The 21,616-nt window shown below is 45.0% G+C and overlaps 1 protein-coding gene across 1 annotated transcript; it reads right to left on the bottom strand.

Moving 5' to 3' along the window:
• Positions 1–23: 23 nt before the first annotated feature.
• STARD7 (StAR related lipid transfer domain containing 7) lies at positions 24–21,400 on the bottom strand. The gene is made up of 9 exons (XM_061548766.1): positions 21,141–21,400; positions 17,167–17,393; positions 15,735–15,913; positions 9,693–9,742; positions 8,715–8,825; positions 7,278–7,360; positions 6,601–6,700; positions 5,597–5,681; positions 24–3,827 (listed from the first exon to the last, which is right to left on the bottom strand). Exons 1-9 carry the CDS (start codon positions 21,204–21,206, stop codon positions 3,691–3,693), a joined length of 1,038 nt encoding a protein of 345 aa, XP_061404750.1. The 5' UTR covers positions 21,207–21,400; the 3' UTR covers positions 24–3,690.
• Between the last annotated feature and the right edge of the window lie 216 nt (positions 21,401–21,616).

Consider the following 21,616-nt stretch of genomic DNA (forward strand, 5'->3'; position numbering starts at 1 on the left):
GTACGCTTGACGCACCCCCCCCCCCCCAAATCCTATAGAACGGCCGATATTTAATCCACGCAGAAACGATAAAGGATTAATGATATTAACGTGTTTAAGCAAACAGATAGTCCACCGCCGGACTATCTCGCTCATTTGAAGGCCAATGTAGACAAATTATCGAGGCTTCACCCCCCCCCCCCCCTATGCGTACGTACATTGTCAGTAGACCCCCCATACGCAAGCGTACGCATTTGGGTGAACCCTCCATGCGTACGTACTAAATGGATGGCCCCTCAGTGGAGCTAGTTATTCAAAACCGTGTCTGAAAACGCGAGTGGTTTTGCCAAAATCCGTGTAAACGGGGACACTGCGAGTTTGTCGATCGCCAGGTCCTGTGTGTGGTGGGGTAAAGTGTGGGTACTTCCACCGCTTTCGCTCCCACCAACCGGCACTGACCAGCATAGAGAATTGTGGGCAAATAATCCAAACGACTCGCGCGGCGTGAAAGGGTCGTCATCTAGCAATGGCTTTGCAAAGTGCCCGTTATAAAATAGGATTCAGATAATAATTTCCTGCTCATCTGTAACGTAATGCGCACACACGGACAACTTTACTTATTATAAGAGGCTCTATAGCTGATCAATGCAAACCACCTTAGTTGTTTAATCAACGCTACACGCCACAATAGTGCAAAGATATAACCCGAAGCAAAATCCGCGACCCTACTGTGTAAAATACTCGAGTCTTTATGGAGGGTTCGCTGTGGCACCGCAACTTATAGCGACTGTGCACGGATAGTTAAGGGATTTTATTTTGATCAAATATGGGTTTGGATTTGAGCCCAAACCTAATGTTAATGCTCAACTCCAACCCAAACAGTGATGATCGCCCCTAACATTGATACCTAACTATATAGCTCCATCTCAAGTTCCAGCTGATATGAACGGCATAAAGGTCTAATTCATGCATAGTACCAATCTTGATACCAACTCTGACCCTTACAATAACACTCACCCTAACTCTTAATGGAAACTCTAACGCAAACATAAACTCGTAAATTTAACCCTAACCTCTAAATAGTAACTTATAACCCTAATAGTGACATTAACCCCAATACTAACTCAGACCTAAACACAGAGGCACCCTACTTCGCAACCCCTAACTCATATCTCTCATCATAACCCACCAGATAAACTCGAGCAGTGAACCCAACATTGGCCCGAGAAAATACCCGAAGCTCGCGACAAAAAGCATGTAAAGTTGACCTAACACGAGCGTTTCTCATATAAACACCTGCATCAATTTTGTAGGTAATATATTCATCAATGCATGCTAATCACACTAATTGCGTTTCATTTCAAATTCATTTAACCTCAAGTGGAAGTCGGCTCCCTGCCTGAAACAGAAGCAATCCATTTGAACGCACGGATATTTTATCAAACACACACAATGAAGGGGAGTAGTGGATGGGTGGCTCAGCGGGTTTGTAAAGCCTGTCGGAAACAATGCCAGCAACGCCGAGATCCTGGTTTTGAATCCTGGTTTTAACCGCCCAATTGTGATTGAAATGCGTTCTCAAGTGTAGCAAGTCGGTTGTCTCAGCATGGCCACCTACATCTGCCAGAGACCCATGGACTCAAATAGAGACCAGAGGCTTTGAGACCCAATGACTCACGTAGACTGATTTGATTAAACTGGGTTCTCAAATAGAACAAGTTGATGGTATCAACGCAGTCACCAATCACCACACAAACACCTCCCCCCACCTCCATATTAAGAGATTTTTTTTGGAAATTTGACTAAAATACAGCTGCGAGATAAAAAAAAGTTGTCTTTGACATGCGACAAACATTACTTGCCAGACATATAAAAAGTGTGGATAAGAAGGCCTCTTGGCGTGACTTCAGATGTAGTTCTGCGATATCACCTTCTGGGACCATCCTGACACATTCAGGGCACTGCTTTCTGTAAGCGTTCCAAAACACGGAAGTTCATACATCTCACGATGTGACCTCCAATAGCCCAAGTGGAATATGGCCGAGTTACATTTTTTTTTTAAACATTGAATAATACATTAACACAAGTCAAACCGTGCAGACACGTGTTCACACATCAGCAACCATAGCACAAGCGGCTGTATCAGCCGTCCCGTCTGATAGATCCCACAGCTCTTTCAGTTTCATCACTGCAAGCACCGCGGTCTTTTCCCTGGTCGCCGACCTCTGGGTGCCACTCCAATGCCCCTCTCGGGGTGACTGCCCTTCCCAACCCTGCGCACGTGCACCAACCCTACACGTGTACCAACCCTGCACATGTGCCTCCCCCCTGCACGTCCTCTTTATTACATGTACAACAATGTTTTTGGTAAGTTATATTCCTAACCTCCAATTTAATTATACTGCTATATTATTTTTTAAGTATTATGAGTAATACCCACAATACCATGCAAGCACCACCAAGGCTCTATGCATACACACACCAGCCTGGTCTAATAGACAAAGCCAATTGGTGACTGAAATGTCACCGGCCAGCTGTTCCACCGTGGTTAGGATCATCAGCAGTGTACAGCCCCGATACTCTACTACCACAATTGACAGTTCCAATGCTTGTTATCAACCACAAAGCACAGCTAGCTCTCGTTTATCTGTGGACGGATGATGTGGGCTGCAGATTAACCGGGCTTGCGGAAAAATATATATTTTTACCCGTGCGCTGGTTCTATCATTATCATCTGCTCCTCACTCGTCGAGGGATCAGTGACTCGGTGCCTGGTTTACTTCTCTCTGGGGTTGATAAAATGAGGAACCACTCTGGGGAGGGGGGAAGTCCACAGCGGTTGTGCTATGGATAGACTCGCCCCCACCATAGTAATGTGGCTCAAGATCTGTTAACAGAAGAGCACCAATGCCTCATTGCCCATTTAAGCATACATCGCTTGGATTAGTAATTCAGATAGAAATAACGTGTCCATCCTTCATAACGGAGATATGCCCATGAAAAACCATGGTGGTGTCGGACGTACATGGACTAGCTGACTTCTCCATCCACACTGGGATGGTGGTGATGCTGAGTTTAGTTTTGTGTGTCAAACCATCAGCTCATTCCATAAGCCACTTGGTACGTATATATACCCAATCATTGTCTTCAAATTGACACTCTGTACATTTAGGATTGTTTTTATTTTGACTGTGAGCTCTCCTAATTTATGTAATATCCCCAAGAGATTATTTATTTGCTCTTGCGGTGCATGTATGCTGTGAAGGTGGCTCAATGTGGGAATGGAGGCTGTGGTGGCGGCTCCATGTGACATGCAGTGAAAGCTGTGGTCTTGACTCCATTTGACATGGAGTGGAGGCTGTGGTGTTGGCTCCATGTGTAAGTGGAGGCTGCTGTGGTGCCTCTATGTGGGAGTGAAGGCTGTGAAGGTGGCTCCATGTGACATCGAGTAGAGGCTATGGTGGTAGCTCTATGTGGGAGGGTGTTGGCTGTGATGGTGGCTCTACGTGCTATTTTAATGGAGTGGAGTCCCTCCACATGGCTCCGTGTTTCTCCAGATGTCTCCCCGATCCGTGTCACTATTTACAAAATTTTATTACCCAAAAATGGGCCAAAACTCATTCCCGAAAAAAGAAAACTCAGTGGGTGAAAAACAATCTAAATTTATCAAACCAACCTCCTCACTACCCCCGTCTCTCCCTGGGTTAGGGGTCACGCATAAACGCTGCCGTTGGGGTGGCCACTGGGCTCCGAGTGGGGGGGGGTGGTGGCCGCGTCGGACACCCGGACGCCGTGGTCCTGCGACTTGAGCGCCGCCAGGTGCAGCTTCTCCAGGAAGTCCGGCATGCCTGGCACGTGCACGGGGAGGAGACGCGCACACGGTGGAGGTTCATAATGAGGCCCCACGGTGACGAGATGTTAACTCCCATGCCTGATATACAGGAGATCGTGGGTTTAATCCCAACCCCTGCTGTATATTTGGAGTTTGTGGTGTCTCTCTCCGTGTTGGTGTGGATTTTTTTTCCTCCACATTTAAAAACGTGCGTTTAGAACATTTGGCTGCTATACATTTCCACATAAGCATACCTGTCAACCCATATGGTTTACCCATATTGGTTGACAGGGAAATTGAGTTTTCAGGTCCATATGGCGTACAGCCATTCCAATATGGACAAAACTAAATTATGTCTATTTGTTTGTGTTTCTCCCTTGTGATTGGACTTTCTAGGATGAACGTTGAGATTTGTAAGGGCACGGGGTGACCAGTAAGATCTGAATTGATACTCTTTGATTATTTTGGTAAAGTCACGTAGGTATAAAATAAAATAAACCACGACGTTTCAATTGCAACACAAGCAATCATCATCAGGTGGGAGAATCACAGCAAGGATTAGTTTTTTTGCTGAAGTGGCAGAGAGAGCTGCCGTGGCAAGAGGTTATATAGGTAAGGAAGGGGGAGTGGGAAGGGGGGAGAGGGGGGTAGGGGGAGGGGAGCACTGCGTGAACGCTAGGAGAGGGGACGCGAGGTTGGGGGGGGAAGTGGGCGGGGCTGGAAGTGGGAGGCCGAGAGAGCTGGGGATGTGGGGGGGGAATAGACTAGTTCCCGGCAGATATGATAGACAACAACCATAAAGCAGTTAGGATTTTACCTGGTTAATAACATCCTTCCAATGATTGGTCACTTTCTATCCATCTTATGTCTATGTTTATATATCTGGATGGCTTCATGAACAAACCTTTGATAGTAGCCCGAAGGTTTGCAGAGTACCTTGGTCTCGGAAAAAACAACATCATGCGAGCCCACAGCATGAAAACAATGGTCAGCCACGGCAGAGGTATTGGTTCTGCCGTGTTTCAGATCTGCCTTGTGTTCGCGTACACAGTCCGAGACATGTCGTTTCGTTTCCCCAATGTGACTGCTGCCGCAGGTACAACTCATTTTGTAAACTCCAGGATAATGCATATCAGGAATTACATCCTTCACAGATGGGATTAGATCACGGATTTTGTGTAATGTATTGAATCGGACCTGGATCTTGTGTTTAAGATTTTGGAAATCTTTTTGGTAACACCTGCTATCAATACAGTACATTGAGTTATCATTTGTCACCAGGTCGCTTCTGAAAAAGAGCTCAGTGGGCTTCCTTACCTGGTAAATAGCTTTTTAGTTTATAATGGCTGTGTCGGGGATAGTGATCCAGTCGTGCTGAGTACCTGGGTTCAACAAGCCCTGGGTCGAGGTATATCTGTCTCGCTCTCCCTCAGGGGTTTATAATGGCTGTGTTCCGGATGGTAATATGACAGTTAAGCCACAGGTCTGGGTATCCAAGTCTCTCAGGGTGTTCACAATGGCCGGATTGGAGACACTGAGGTCCTGGGTTCAATGCTAGGTTTGGTGTCTCTCAATATCTCTCTCAGAGAATACATAATTGCCAAGTCAGGTACACTAGGCACTGAGAAAATCCTAGGTTCAAGCTATTGCTCTGGATGTGTGCGTCTCTCAGATGGTTTATAAATGCCATGTAAGAGACACCAAGAATTGCCGAGCTTCTAGGTTCAAGCCCTGGGTTTTGGTGTCAAGTCAGAGACACTGCACGAGGTATGGCCATGAACTCACCACTCGACACCATCCAGCTGATGCAGGAACGGGGAAACACGGTCTGCGGGTCGTCCTGGTACGTGAGCAAGTAGTCAAATCCTCTCTGAGACACGCACACACATGCATATATTCACATAAACATGCCCTGTGTAGTCGACACAGATTGTCGGGGCAAGTGCTGTTAGCGACAAGCACCTATAAAGGCCGGCACGGCGCATGAGGGGGTGGTGTGGCCAGAACCACCAAGGCCGATGTGATTACACACTCTGCTAGGTATTCATTTAAGGCTGAGTCAATTGAGGGAGAAGTCCAGGAACAGTTATAGTATCGCTTGCCACTGGTGGTTAGGCGTAGCCTGGAATCGATAATGGGTAGCCAGGTTGGTAGCTCAGTGTGCTAACCACTGTGCCACCGTTCACACGTAGTAAATTTAAATTGATTGGGAGTTTATAGTTGTAGTTAGTGTCTTAATAGTTGTTGTGGGTGGTGTGTAGTGGCTGGAGTGTATGGTGTATGATGGTTGAGAGGTGGTTGTGGATGTTGTCTGGTGATTAAGAGATAGTTGAGAGGTGCTTAGGAAGTGCTTGGGGGTGATTTAGAGGTGATTGGAGGTTGTGTGTCTGGTTGCTGAGAGGTGGTTGGAGGTCGTTGAAGGTTAATAAGAGATGGTTTGGAGGTGGGTGGACGTGGTGAGAGGTAGTTGAGTGGTGCTTGGAAATGATTGGAAGTATGTAAAGGTGGTTAGAGGTTAAATTTAGACTTAAAACTTTCGTGACTGCAGGAATTCATATTCTTGGTTCTTTCGGTAAAGTCACATAGATAGAAAACAAAATCTAAATAAAAAGCAAAACACCCACGACAGTTCGATCGCAACACAAGCGGTCTTCTTCAGGTGGAGAGAAAAGAAGACCGCCTGTGCTGCGATGGAAACGTCGTGGGTTTTTTGCTTTTTGTTTTCCATCTACGTGACTTTACCGAAAGAACCAAGAATATGTGGTTAGAGGTGGTTGACTCCCATTTACCTCCTGGAAGGAGCTGTGTGCGCGGACGACCATCTGGGAGTAGTATGATCGCACGCGCACGAATTTGGAAGACTCTGGCATGTCAGGGTGATCCACCGATCTGCACGCACACACGGGTACACGGGTACACACATACACACAGATCCCCCATGTAGACTTAACAGGCTGTTGAGGCAAGTGCTGTTAGAGAGCACCTATTAAGGCAGGCACGTCACACGACGAGGTGGGAGGTCAGCACTGCGCCTGGCCGCCTTTGTCTCACCAGTGCCCATGTTTACACATCCCACCAGGTACTCATTTAAAGCTGGGTCGACCTAGGGGAGGCCCAAGACAGATTAAAATAAACGCCGCTGTTATTGGTTGAGCAAACTCGGGGAGCCGAGTTCATAGCGTAGTGCGCAAACCACTGCACTGCCGGTCCCCACATATACACACACTCATGCACACACACAAATACACCCCCAGTGTTGTGTTTCAGGATGGGTGGTGTGGTTTGGCTTGGCTTATGCAAAGTGCTGTAGTACGACGTGATGGTCTTTTTACGTTACGTAACGTAGTAGGTAGATTGTACTGATGGTGTGCAGCAGTGTGGTTCAGTATGGGGTGGTTTTCTGCGGTATGGTGAGGTGTGTTGAGGTGCGTTGCGCTGCGGTGTGCCGTGCGCCACCCATGCTCACCTCGACACGAGCACCATGATGTTGTTCTTTTCATCAAGCCAGTGGCGACGCACGTAGACGTAATCGCGTGCGTACAGGGGGTACTGCAGTGCACGCACATGCACACATAAACAAGCACACGTGCGCAGCCCTGCTGTCAATCCACTGCTGGGTGAGTGCCTACCCATACCGCGTGGGTCATGGGGGTTGGTGAACAACGCTGCTCTGTGCGGACTGGTGAAGGCGGAAAGCATAGATGTGGCAGCACAGGAGTGCAGTACAACAATGGAATTTGCTGCTCACCACGTAGCCCCTGACCAGCCTCCAGCACCCTGTTTGTGCATGGGGGTGGCCCATCCAAGCCCTATCCAGCCTCAAACCTGCTTAGCTTTTGGGATCTGATATGATGGGGTGCTTTCTGGGTGATTTAGTCGCACACATAGATGGAGACAAATATCTCTGACATAGCCTTACATATTATTGGGGAAAGCGCTGTTAGCGAGCCCCTATTCAGACTGACATGGTGTGGCCTCCACCACCTTTGTCTCCTGGCGCTGTTTATGCAGCAATACCAGGTGCTCATTTAAGGCCGAGTCAACCTAGGAGAAGTTCAGGACTGGTTTAGATGCCAAGTGCGACTGATGTTAGCCAAGGCCGGAAACCAAACTTCGGGCTTTGGTTTCAAAGTGCAATATGCTAACCATTGTGCTGTCACTCCCCACGCAAGAATAACAGCTGCCATTGTGCCAGGATAGGTGCAATTTTAGGGTACAACACACATGCACATGTGCATACGTCCACACAAGTTGTATTTAATGGCATGTTTTTGTAGTTTGTTCTTGTAGCGTTCTTACCCACCCTTACTGGACATCTGTGAAAAAGAGCTTAATAGCTCTTTGGATTCCTCCAGTATGAATAAGTATTGTGATTCTGACAAAGCTGCAATCAGCCACCATCTATTTAGGGAATACGCTCCTGGGTTTGGAGTGGGATGGGTGACTCGGAGGTCAGTGCTGAGCTGGTAACTACCCGATATCTTGGATTCAAATCCAGGTTTCAGCCACTGCCTGTGATTAAAGCAGATTGTCTAGTACAGTGAGTTAATGGTCTGAGCCTGGTCACCAACAACTGACACAAAGACTCATAGACTTAACATAGAGACCAATAGAGAAATTAAACCACCACTAAATTTAGTTCTGAATTCCAGCTTTGAGGAATAAAATATTGGTTTGTCTATCGTGAGACGAACATTGCCCTCATGTGGCAAAGCGGGCGGGAAAATTGCTGTCCTCTCTTGTGTGAATCAGAGGTCACTTGAAGGAATCTGAGAGGTAGCTCTATGATATCTACTTCCATGGACCATTCTCTAGGAAGGAGGGCCGTGGCTACTCTGCGATACTGACAGAATTGTGGAAAAAACTGGGGGAGGGGGAGAAAAAAACAGGTGCCATTGTGTACCGGGAAGTGCGTGACCCAGTGGATGACCTCTGACCCCGTGGATTCGTCGTGATCGATGAGGTCGAGTCTGATGACCAGCTGATCCCATCTCTTCCTATACTCGATGTCCAGCTGTGGAACACAGGCACACACACACACACACACAAACTAACACAAAGATCCTTTGTATAGCCTTAACAGACTGCTGGGGCAAGTACTGTCAGTGAGTATCTATGAAGGCGGGCATGGAACAATAGGGGGTGGGTAGCCAGCACCACGCCAGGCCGAATGTCTTCCTAGTGACGATGTTTATAAATTTTACCAGGTACTCAATTGAGGCTGAGTCTACCTCGGCAAAGCCTAGGACTGGTTCAATGATGTTGCCCCGAAGTGGGAATTTAACTCTGGTAGCCGGGTTAATAGCGCAGCGCACTAACCATTACATTACCACTCCCCTCGAGTGCAAGCAGTGGATGTACATTCACACACACACACTGCTATGAGATTGTCACTATACAGTTAAATCAAACCGAAATTTAGACAAATCAAGCGTCAAACTAAATTTAACACAACGCACGGCTTTTGGATTTTCTTTTTTACGTAAGCAGCCTGAAAATAATCAACTTACTCCATTTGAGAACCTGGTCTACTGCAGTAATCACAGGCCACTGCTCAGATTTGAACTTTAAACTTTAATCTCTGCATTATAAGATGGTCCGGGAAAGTAAGATGCACCTCAAACTCGTGCCGGATGTCATTAAAACTATACAAATGTGATCGACCTAGAGAAGGAGGCACAGGACCGGTTAAGATAATCGTCACTGTTGGTCGTGAGCTGGAATCTAACTCGGGTGGCCGGGTTCGTAGCGAACCCCGCTAACTGCTGTGCCACTGCTCCCCACACACAAACGCGCATGCACACATGCACTGTTGCACACCTAGCTAGACAGACTTAATGGTTAATGCAGAACTGTGTGCACGTGTGTGCGGGTATGTTACCTGCACATTTAAAAATTGCTGAGGTGAGATGTCTGTGTAAGTCCCGTACACTGAAACACACACACACAACATACGCATTAACACACATGCTACACATGCCAGGCTAGGTACACTATGAGCACAAGTGAATCTTTCATGATTCTGTGGTTGAAGGTTATACTGTGAGTAAAGTTTGGCTGTATTTATACAGGTGGGTGTGCTGTCACCTCTGTACTGATACATCTGTGTGTTGTCAGTACAAGTACCGCTGTATGTGCTGTCAGTACTGGTATGGCTGCGTGTGCTGTCACCTCTGAACTGTGATATTGCCTATTTTTAACAATAGTTTTTTTTAATACGTCTGGATTTAGCGAGACCTAAAACACGCAGTCATGGAGGCCTGTGAACTCCTCCCTCAAGACAACATAGGCCAAAGGAGCACCCCCCCACCTGACGGGCGTGCAGCCCGAGTGGACCACACGCCGCTTGCCAACACACACCCGCCGACCCAACGCCCCCTGTTGGGGACCTGAGGTATTTTCGGTACAAGGAAACAGGCTACACAAGCTGCTCACTGCCCTCTGGACCCCAGAGCCACAGTTGGTAATACTGTAATGCGAGCAAGGATTGATGGGGGGGCGGAGTCTGGGTCACGTGGGGAGTGGGTGGAGTTAGGGTCACGTGGGAGAGAGGATTTAGGGGGAGAACCGGAAGGGGAAAGGGGAGTTGAGACGGAGTGAAACAGGAGGAGGCCATGCTGGGCAGGACGGAGAAAGTGGCGCGGTCGCCACGCGGTGGAAGACGTCGACACCGTCAGCCATCGGTGTCAGATGCAGAGAGCTAGCGGCTGTGGGAGGCTAGCTGTATACGGGGCAGCAGTGAAGCTAGAGAGCGGAGCAGCGGTGTGGCTGCAAGGTGGAGCAGCAGGGAGTCTGCATATCGGAGCAGCAGGGAGACTGTATATTGGAGCAGCCGAGGGGCTGTGGAGAGATCGTCGGGAGGGACGCGGGCCTGAGCGAGGACGCCGTGGTAACGAGATTCTACGAACCCAATAAAGGACAACGGAGATCGACATCTGAGAGAGAGTCCTTTATTACAATACGATCCATGTGCATGGATCGTAAGTAGATGAATTAAAACCATACTACCCGCAATAATTATTGGACCTCGTGGTGACTGCCCCTCCAAGACACAACGCGCATATAGGTACGAATAAGGTTGTTCTGCGGTGTTTTGTTTCACATAGGGTTGCCATTCCAGGGTGGTGTGTTAAGTATTAACTGGTCGTGGAGAAGCATTGTTCTGTCCCTTAAGTTGCATAAATACGGTCGTTAGAAGTATTTTAGTCAGTTGTTTCTTGTAATCGCATAATCTCACTAATTAATTCATTGACGTCCTACTAGCCAATTGATAAGCATCTATTTTCCAAGTCTATACACTCACATGAATACTATTGTTTTGGGATATTGATTTTAATTGCATAATCTTACCCACGAATTAATTGATGTCCTACTAGCCATTTGTAAAGCATCTATGTTTCGAACCTATGCACTGGCATTAATTGTTTTTATATATTTCTTTAAATCGCATCTTACCAATTAATGAGATGATGCCCTTTTGCCATTGGACACACATTTCTTTAGCATGTTTCCATATGAATATTGCCATTTTAAGGGCTCCCCTATCGTTGTGTATTGTCGCGTTACCATGAGAAGTTAGCCTATTGTTCTATTGCCCTGTTTAACAACGTAACCATATGACTTGACCATCGTTGTTTTTATTTGAACGGATCAATGAGTATGATATTTGCATGAGTACTGTTGTGGTAATTCTGATAAGAGTGTTTGCATATTAGAGTGTTTGCATATTAGAGTGTTTTTAGATATTAAAGTTCATAGAGTTTTTTTTGGGTTGGATCGCGTAAATATATAAATGTGTCGTCAAAACCCGCCACCACCTGACACAGCCAACTAGTAAGAGTTGTCACGTAAACAGAACATGCCAATTCGACACTATTACAGCACACCAGTGTGTGAGAGAGCCAAGCCACAACATTTACAATCGGAGTAAAACGTTTCGCCAGTAATTACAACTAGCTTCATCAGGCGACAGCCATATTTGTGGAGAAGTCCACCTGTTTCGTTCCTTTTATCAAGGCATACATGTGGTGACCACACTTCTGCGCTCTTGCGCAAAGTGGGGGGGGGGGATTAATGAGCCAACGTACATTATGCATGCACCCTTTGATTTTGTCCTTCCTGTCCATTGTGTATATTAAAATAGCTGTACCAACGGTAATCCCTATTGAAGTATGGTGCCCTATATAGGCATGCATTTAAACAATGTATTATTTGATGATTCGCTTCCACGCAGCACTAAGTCGGTAGCTATCCGAACGGTTAAAATAATTTTTATTTCTTTCAATTTCGATAGATTCTCTAATTAGTTTTGGCCATTAGTAGCTAGTTTTGCATAGAACTTCAACATTATCAAAATCAATTGAGTGTCCTTGTTGGCACGTGTATTCTGTTACTGCTGACAGTTGTATTTGAGAGTATTTAATATTTCGCTGATGTTCTTTTGGTCTTGTGCTGATAATTCTTCCTGTTTGCCCAACATAACATTTGCCACAAGTGCAGTTAATCCTGTACACACACACCTTCTGTTGATAGCATCAGTGATACATCTTTTGTACTAGATATTAATTTCAGTATTTTATGTACCATGCCAAATCTGACTCGGATGTTTGTTTTTTCAAACATCTGGCTAGTTGATAATTGGTTCTTTACCCTTCTATCTGGCAACAAAACTGACACCTTATTGCAAGGAGTCATGTTTGCATAGACCGCAATACCTGCAGTCATAATACAAACAAAAGAACATAACTCTGATAATGTGCACTGTTATGTGGTCCGACCATGAACAACTAACCAGTGAACTTAAACACATACACCAAGCTCTCAAGGCGAATGGATATTCTGACTGCACAATCCGCAAAGCCATCACCCCAACAGTGAGGAAGGAGCCATCTGAGGATTCAATCAAAACCATCACCTTGCCATACATAGCAGGGGTAACCAAAAATATTTCCAAAATCATGAACAAACACAATAAACACAGTACGTAAAATTCGTGATCTGATCCCATCTGTGAAGGGCAAGATCCCTGACATGCAATACCCCGGCGTCTACAAACTAAGCTGTGTCTGTGGCAGTAGTTACATTGGGGAAACTAAGCGACATGTCTCGGACCAGGTTCGTGAACATAAGGCAGATCTGAAACACGGTAGGACCAATACCTCGGCCGTGGCTGATCATTGTTTTAATGCGGTGGGCTCACACGAAACTGATTTCTCTAAGACAAAGATACTTTGCAAACCCACTGGCTTTCAACAAAGATTCGTTCATGAAGCCATCCATATATACATAGACAATTTCAAGCGAGAAGATGGGTACAAACTCAGCAATCACTGGAAGGCCGTTGTCAACCAGTTTAAGTCATAACAAGCCTACATAAGACCTTGTTGCAGGAGCTTTCTCTCTCTCACCTGAAGACGGTCACTTGTGTTGCGATCGAAACGTTGTGATCTATTATTTTTTCTACCTACGTGACTTTACCGAAAGAACCAAAGAGTATGACTGTAATATTTCTATTTTCGACCTGGCAGCCCTTTAATTGATGGAAGCCAACCACCAGGACCATCACTGCCCACTACTACCATCACCACTAGTAGTAGCCCTTTATGGGTGGAAGCCCACTAGCAGCACCATCACTACCCACCACTACCATCACCTCTAGCAACAACCTCCACCGCCACCAGTGTGAGTGTGTAATTTTCCCGACAGCACCGCCCTACATGCTGCTGGGAGACACCGTTTTTAATCCCTAACATTAACATTAGCAACCCCGCCCATGCTACTGCCCTACATGCTACTGGCGGACACCGTTTTTAATCGCTTACATTAATATTAGCTACCCCCCTCATGCTGCTGACACTTAGGCCATGCAGCTTGCCTTGAGAGGCTAACCCCCCTTTTCCTGATGATGACCGCTTGTGTTGCGATCGAAATGTCGTGGTTTTTTTAATGCTTATCTTTATTATTATTTCTATCTGCGTGACTTTATCAAAAGAACCAAAGAATATGAATTCCTGCAGTCACGAAAGTTTTAAGTCAAAATTATTTTATTTGAAAGAACTGTATCCTGTGGTGAGATCTGAATCCTGAGACTGGACATAATTACAATAAAATCATAATCAGTAAATGTTTAAGCGAGAATCATAATCAGTAAAAGTTAAAGCGAGAATCACTGTATTATCACGATTGGTAATACACCCCTAGCCAACAAAGCGAAGCATCACACACACACATTAATCACAGGAAGTTATTTTCCCCCAATTATCTTTCTTAAATAATCATCAAATAGAGCAAGTCAAGATCTATAATTATCTTGGGGTCATATTTGATTCAAAACTGAATTTTCAAGGTCACATTGATTATATTGGTAAAAAGACAAAATAAAAAATAGGTTTTCTGTATCGACACAAGCACTGCTTCCCCCCTATGTTCCTGCTTGGAATTGATAAAAGCTACCATACTGCCTCTACTTGATTACCGTGACATGGTATATAAATCAGCCCCCAGTACTATACTGAAGAAGCTTGACTCAATTTATCACTCAGCCTTAAGATTTGCATTGAACTGCCCATATAGCACCCACCACTGCGATCTCTACATTGGGACAAACTTAACTTCTCTTAATGATCGACGGCTTGCGCATCAGATCTTATTTATTCACGATGTACTTAAAAAAAAAATCAGCAGACTACCTGCTGGATCTCGTCACTGTTTCGAAGAACAAATGTGACCTAAGGTCTTCGCTCATTTACCAGCTTCACATTCCTAATTGCTGTACAAATACTGGAAGGGCCTTTTCTATTGATGCCCCCAGGGTCTGGAATGCTATCGCCAATAAACAGAAACTACCTGTAAGATCTTCACTTAAAACTGCTCTAGAGGAGTTGTACACCCCTAGCTGCCACTTTCACTGCTATTCAGAATGGCCTGAAATCAAATGTATTGTTTCGGTTGACCGCTGCAAAGTATGATCTTGAGTTTTGATTATAGTGCGCTGATCTTTAAAGGTGTATTTAATTTTTTTTGCTACTGATACTCCTGCTGTTATGGAGTGACTCATGCAGCCAGCTATGGCTGCAAAGTTTGGTCGTACATGTTATGTATATCGTTTATTGTTAAATTTGAATCACAGTTCCTATGATCACTGTTACGTTGTTTTTATCGCTTTTTTGTGGTGATTTTGTAAACGTTTTGGTTTAGCCACGTTTGTTTGTTGTAGTACAGAGTTAGCTTGATAACTTTAATCTAACTTGTCTTATAGTTGTTATTGTTTAACTTGCAACCCACTGGGATTTTTGCACACACAATTGAAATACGGTGTTTTGTCTGGAAGACTTTGCTGTTTGGTCCTGGATTTTTCTGTTGAATGTAGTCACTTTAAGATATTTCTTGTTTATGTTTTTGTTTGTTGCGGTTGCACCCGATTCAAGAGCCGCATGGCTCACAAAGTTATACTTAATAAATGAAATGAAACTGAAAATCATAGTCACCCACATAATACACCCCCCAAGACAACGAAGCCAAGCATCACACACACACTAACACATCAATCACAAATATCCACACACATAATACACCCACTAGACAATGAAATAGCCAATAATAATACACATAACTACACACACCGATTGATCATAATACAAACACACACATTAATAATACTCCTACACTCACGCACATAGATAATACACATACATTTTCACGTAACATCTTACACTCACCTAATCACACATACGGTTGATCACATTACACTCACGATTAACATCAATTAACATTACACACACATTTAATAATTTTAATTGTGCATATTTGCATAATTTAAAAGATGTACATAATTGCATACATTTTCATATTTTTTCTTTTTACAAAAAAAAATCCACATCACAATATATACAAACAGTACTGATACAGCTGTGTGTGCTGTCACCTTTGTACTGATACAGTTGAGTGTGGGTCGTGCTGAGCGGTCGTCTCCACAGCGTAAACCCGGGTCTCTGTGTCACGAGCTCCCAGCCGGGCAAGGTCATGTGATCGTCGCCTTCATTATTCGCGTCGGACCCTGGCAATGCTGAAAGTCGCTCCACTGTCTGCAGGTCAACCACACACCTAGGGGATGGGTAAAGGGGTGGATGCACACAAGGTGGGGTGACATCAAGGGTGATGCACTGGGGAGTTACACATGGGGACAGCAATGGCTGATGCAGCTGGGAGACCCGCAGGGTGGCAGAGGCACATTGGTAACACTTGTGCCGCACAGTAAGGTGTTGGGTTAGATTCCTGACTCTGGCATGTTACTGTGTGGAGTTTGTACGTTCTCCAGGCTATCTGGTTTCATCCCAGAGCTGAAAAAACATAAACACCACACACGATGTAACTTATATTGGGCCAAACATCCCAATGCTGAAAAATCACCTGCAAATTACTCCATTGGGATTACCCACAGCAACATCACCCCGGATTACAAAGACCTGGCTGGATCCTGCTGAAAATGAATCTCGAGACTCAGTGATGCTTTCCCAGACAAAAAAGAATAACAATAAGAATGAAAACACATAGTCACAGGTGTAGGTTGTAGAGAGGCTGTGGCACCACATCTTGCCACTCTTGTATCTTAATACGTGTCACGTTCTCACCCTTTACGTTTTCAATCTTTGCTGTGTCCCTGTCTCTCTCTGTTCCTCCTTCTCCTTGTGCTCAATCCACACGTTCGCTCTTTTTCTCTTCTCGCCCCCCACCACTGGAACAAACTTCCCCCTCCACATTAAGCAGTCACCTTCACTCACTGTTTCCGCTCCTCACTCAAAACTCACTTAATTTCCCTAGCTCACCCCACGACCCCCCCACTTCATCTCCCCCTCATAACCGCCACCGTTACTTTTCCCTCTTCATATTCTCATTATATGGCGTTCACTCATTCCCCATTTCTTCAATCCATTCATCATAATTTATTGTTATCAATTTTGCTTTCACCGAATTCAAGCATCATAGATTTGTCCAATGCTTCCTCTTATCTATTTCATTGACCTCATCTCCAATATTATAGTCGTATGTACTATTGTTAATTCTTTGTAAAGCGCCTTGGTTAAGTTGCTATAATTCCTTTAAGATAAGATGAGGCTGTGTTGATTGTGGTTGTGACAAGTCTGTCCAAGTCAACGGTGCTACAGATCATGGCTCTGGTTGTGGTTTCTGATGCTGTATCTACGACAGTTGGTGCCTGTGGTTGCAGTGATCGAGGCTGTGGCTCGTGGTGGTTGAATTTCTCTCTGCGGTTGGTTGATCGTGGCGACACCGTGGTTGCTGTGATCGCGGGTTGTGTCTGTGGTGACGTTGCCGTTCGCTCTGCTCCGCCACCTTACCGCGTGATCTCATCGTCTCCAACGCTGTTCCTCTCCCAGCTGAACAGCACCGTCGCCATGGCTCCCAACGAACGGGTCCGCAGCCATGACCACCACCCTACGCTACACCACCCGGCGCTCCACCCCGTACCCCACCAGCCCCATCCCGATCCCGAGTGTGACCCGGATCCCCATCCAGATCCCCCGCCACCAGAGGATGAGAGTTTAGCACGGGCGCAAACGCAATGCTGAAATGAAAGGCAACGTTTCGGGGGGGGGGGGGGGGGGGTGTAGACAGAACGTTCAGGTAGGGTAGGGAGGAGGAACCATTGGGAGGAGACATGTTTGTTGTAAGAGGATGAACGTTTAGGATCAGATTTATTTCGGGATAGACAAGGAAGAATGTATAATATGCATATGTGACAGGAATCAAGCATGCCAAGCTAATGAACAACTATTTAGGTTGCACGGCCTCATGCGAAGGAATGCCCAGTATGCCTTCGGATTCACATAGGGGCACACACACATGTGCACGCACGTGCGTACACACACAGGGGCTACCTGATGCGGTCTTGAGATGAAAGGCTATTTTTACATTCTAACAAGATCTACTCGGGTTTGACCTGTCAGATTACTGCGGGTAATTTGAGCAATCACCAAAATCCGACTTGCGGCTCTGCCACTGGCAAGTTTATACTGAAAGGGGCGAGCGTGACCGCGTGCCAGGCTCGGTGAACTAGGCTGGACGGAGGTCACCTGACACCTGTCAGCACTGGCCCAGGCTGGGAAACTATGAGACGACGGGGCGGCTGTTTCCTGTAAAATAAAACTAAGAAGTAGAATGTTTAGTCTTTTGTCAAGACATTGCTGTATGTATGTTGAACTTCCTTCACACCGTACGTAGCGAACCGTGCTTATCGGAGGTGCGGGGGAGGACAACAAATTAAACACAAAATGGATGAAGGCTTCCCCATGCTGTGCTAATTATGGGGGTTAATTGACTATACTTCACCACGTTGGTCAGTGCTGAGTGAAGAAGGAGAGACCCAGAACCAGTTTAGACATAATTCGCTGCCTGATGTTCGCCTTGACCGGAAATCAAACTCATAGTGACAAGGTCCCCACACCTCCGATTTCCCTGCATCTCCGATTAGCGCGGTTGGCTAAGTATGGTGCAATAGAAGTTCAACATACATACATAATACAGTGCGCTAACCACGGTGCCACCACTCGACCAATTGTAATATTTGGTTACACGGTATATTCAGTGTCAACATTTCAAGCGTCTCCCTGGAGCAAAGGGGGCAGTGCTCATCTGTATTGGTGGAGCCAATGGTGGAAATTATTCACTCCTATTACAGGCACCAGTCTATCCAAAGGATCATTCCTAATCATCGGCCATGATGAATCCACTGCTTACTGCTGTGTCATGGGTTAACGAAATGAGGTGGCTGTCAGATGCAACACTTGTGCTTTCCAATGTAGCAACATACATACAGACAGAAATACACGCATATTCACACTCATAAATAAAAATATACACGAAAATACATCATGCATCGCACATACTACACATACAATTTCCAACATAGACTGTTGGGACAAGTATTGTTAGTGAGCTTCTACAGACATCCCACGAATTACACACACAGCAAGAATAACAGACACAATCACACAGCATGTTTTACATACACACGCATCAAGAATTGCAAACGCATAATGAACTACATACGTACACACACTCATATCATGAATTACAAACGCACAACTAAACACCTTTAAGTACACACATGCACACACCAAACACCATACAAAGACACACCACCAAACACTATGCATTACACACACACCAACCAGCCAACAACATGACTTCCGAGTCTCTGATTAGCATCTGAATCTCCAATTAGCACGGTGGGCTACGTACGGTGCAAAAGAAATTCAACATATACACTTAGGCACTCATCATGAATTACACCCCATGAATTACACACATACACACACCATGAATTACACACATACACACACCATGAATTACACACATACACACACCATGAATTACACGCATACACACCATGAATTACACACATACACCATGAATTACACACATACACACACAATAATTACACATACACACCATGAATTACACGCATACACACCATGAATTACACGCATACACACCATGAATTACACGCATACACACCATGAATTACACGCATACACACCATGAATTACACGCATACACACCATGAATTACACGCATACACACTATGAATTACAAACATACACACCATTAATTACATACACACCATGAATTACACACATACACACCATTAATTACACATACACCATGAATTACACATACACCATGAATTACACACATACACCATGAATTACACACATACACCATGAATTACACACATACACACAATAATTACACACACACCATGAATTACACGCATACACACCATGAATTACACACACCATGAATTACACACATACACATCATGAATTACACATACACCATGAATTACACACATACACCATGAATTACACACATACACCATGAATTACACACATACACACAATAATTACACACACACCATGAATTACACGCATACACACCATGAATTACACACACCATGAATTACACACATACACATCATGAATTACACATATACAACCACAATAATTACACGCATACACACCATGAATTACACGCATACACACCATGAATTACACGCATACACACCATGAATTACACGCATACACACCATGAATTACACGCATACACACCATGAATTACACGCATACACACCATGAATTACAAACATACACACCATTAATTACATACACACCATGAATTACACACATACACACCATTAATTACACATACACCATGAATTACACATACACCATGAATTACACACATACACCATGAATTACACACATACACCATGAATTACACACATACACACAATAATTACACACACACCATGAATTACACGCATACACACCATGAATTACACACACCATGAATTACACACATACACATCATGAATTACACATATACAACCACAATAATTACACGCATACACACCATGAATTACACGCATACACACCATGAATTACACGCATACACACCATGAATTACACGCATACACACCATGAATTACACGCATACACACCATGAATTACACGCATACACACCATGAATTACACGCATACACACCATGAATTACACGCATACACACCATGAATTACCATACACACCATGAATTACAACATACACACCATTAATTACATACACACCATGAATTACACACATACACACCATTAATTACACATACACCATGAATTACACATACACCATGAATTACACACATACACCATGAATTACACACATACACCATGAATTACACACATACACACAATAATTACACACACACCATGAATTACACGCATACACACCATGAATTACACACACCATGAATTACACACATACACATCATGAATTACACATATACAACCACAATAATTACACGCATACACACCATGAATTACACGCATACACACCATGAATTACACGCATACACACCATGAATTACACGCATACACACCATGAATTACACGCATACACACCATGAATTACAAACATACACACCATTAATTACATACACACCATGAATTACACACATACACACCATTAATTACACATACACCATGAATTACACATACACCATGAATTACACATACACCATGAATTACACACATACACCATGAATTACACACATACACCATGAATTACACACATACACCATGAATTACACACATACACACAATAATTACACACACACCATGAATTACACGCATACACACCATGAATTACACAGACCATGAATTACACATATACACATCATGAATTACACATATACAACCACAATAATTACACGCATACACACCATGAATTACACAGAGGTTCATAATGGCCAACGCACCTTGGGCTCCCCTCTCCATCTCACGTGGCGAGACGCCACTCGCGCGCTCAACCACGCGCGTAGCATTGCGATCACAGCTCCAGCAGCAAGCAGACCGAGACGGCAACACAACCCCACCCGTAGTGGACCTTAACGACGATCGCTCGCCGTTATCGATGATAATAATGATACTCTCTAGCCAGGTTGAGACGACGAGAGAGAAGCTGCCGTCATGTGAGCGACCCCGCCGCGACAGCTGCGACCTCAGTTGTGTGTCGGGAGGGGGGGGGCTTGTGGCGGCAGTGGCACAAACAAAAAAAGCCGCTGCCACGGCCGCCATCTTAGTAAAGGGAAAGCCGGCGGCGGTTTGAAACCGCGCGAGGGGTCGCCGTCACCTGGCCATCGGGCCGTGACGTCACCAAGACTAGTGGTCCCGGCGGGGGCCGTCGGATTCCCCTTACTAATATGGCCGCCGCCGCACCGCGCGCGCGAGGTTT

Source organism: Lethenteron reissneri, chromosome 2, assembly GCF_015708825.2.
Source record: "Lethenteron reissneri isolate LAM-NWPU_2019-01 chromosome 2, ASM1570882v1, whole genome shotgun sequence".
NCBI classification, from domain to species: Eukaryota; Metazoa; Chordata; class Hyperoartia; order Petromyzontiformes; family Petromyzontidae; genus Lethenteron; species Lethenteron reissneri.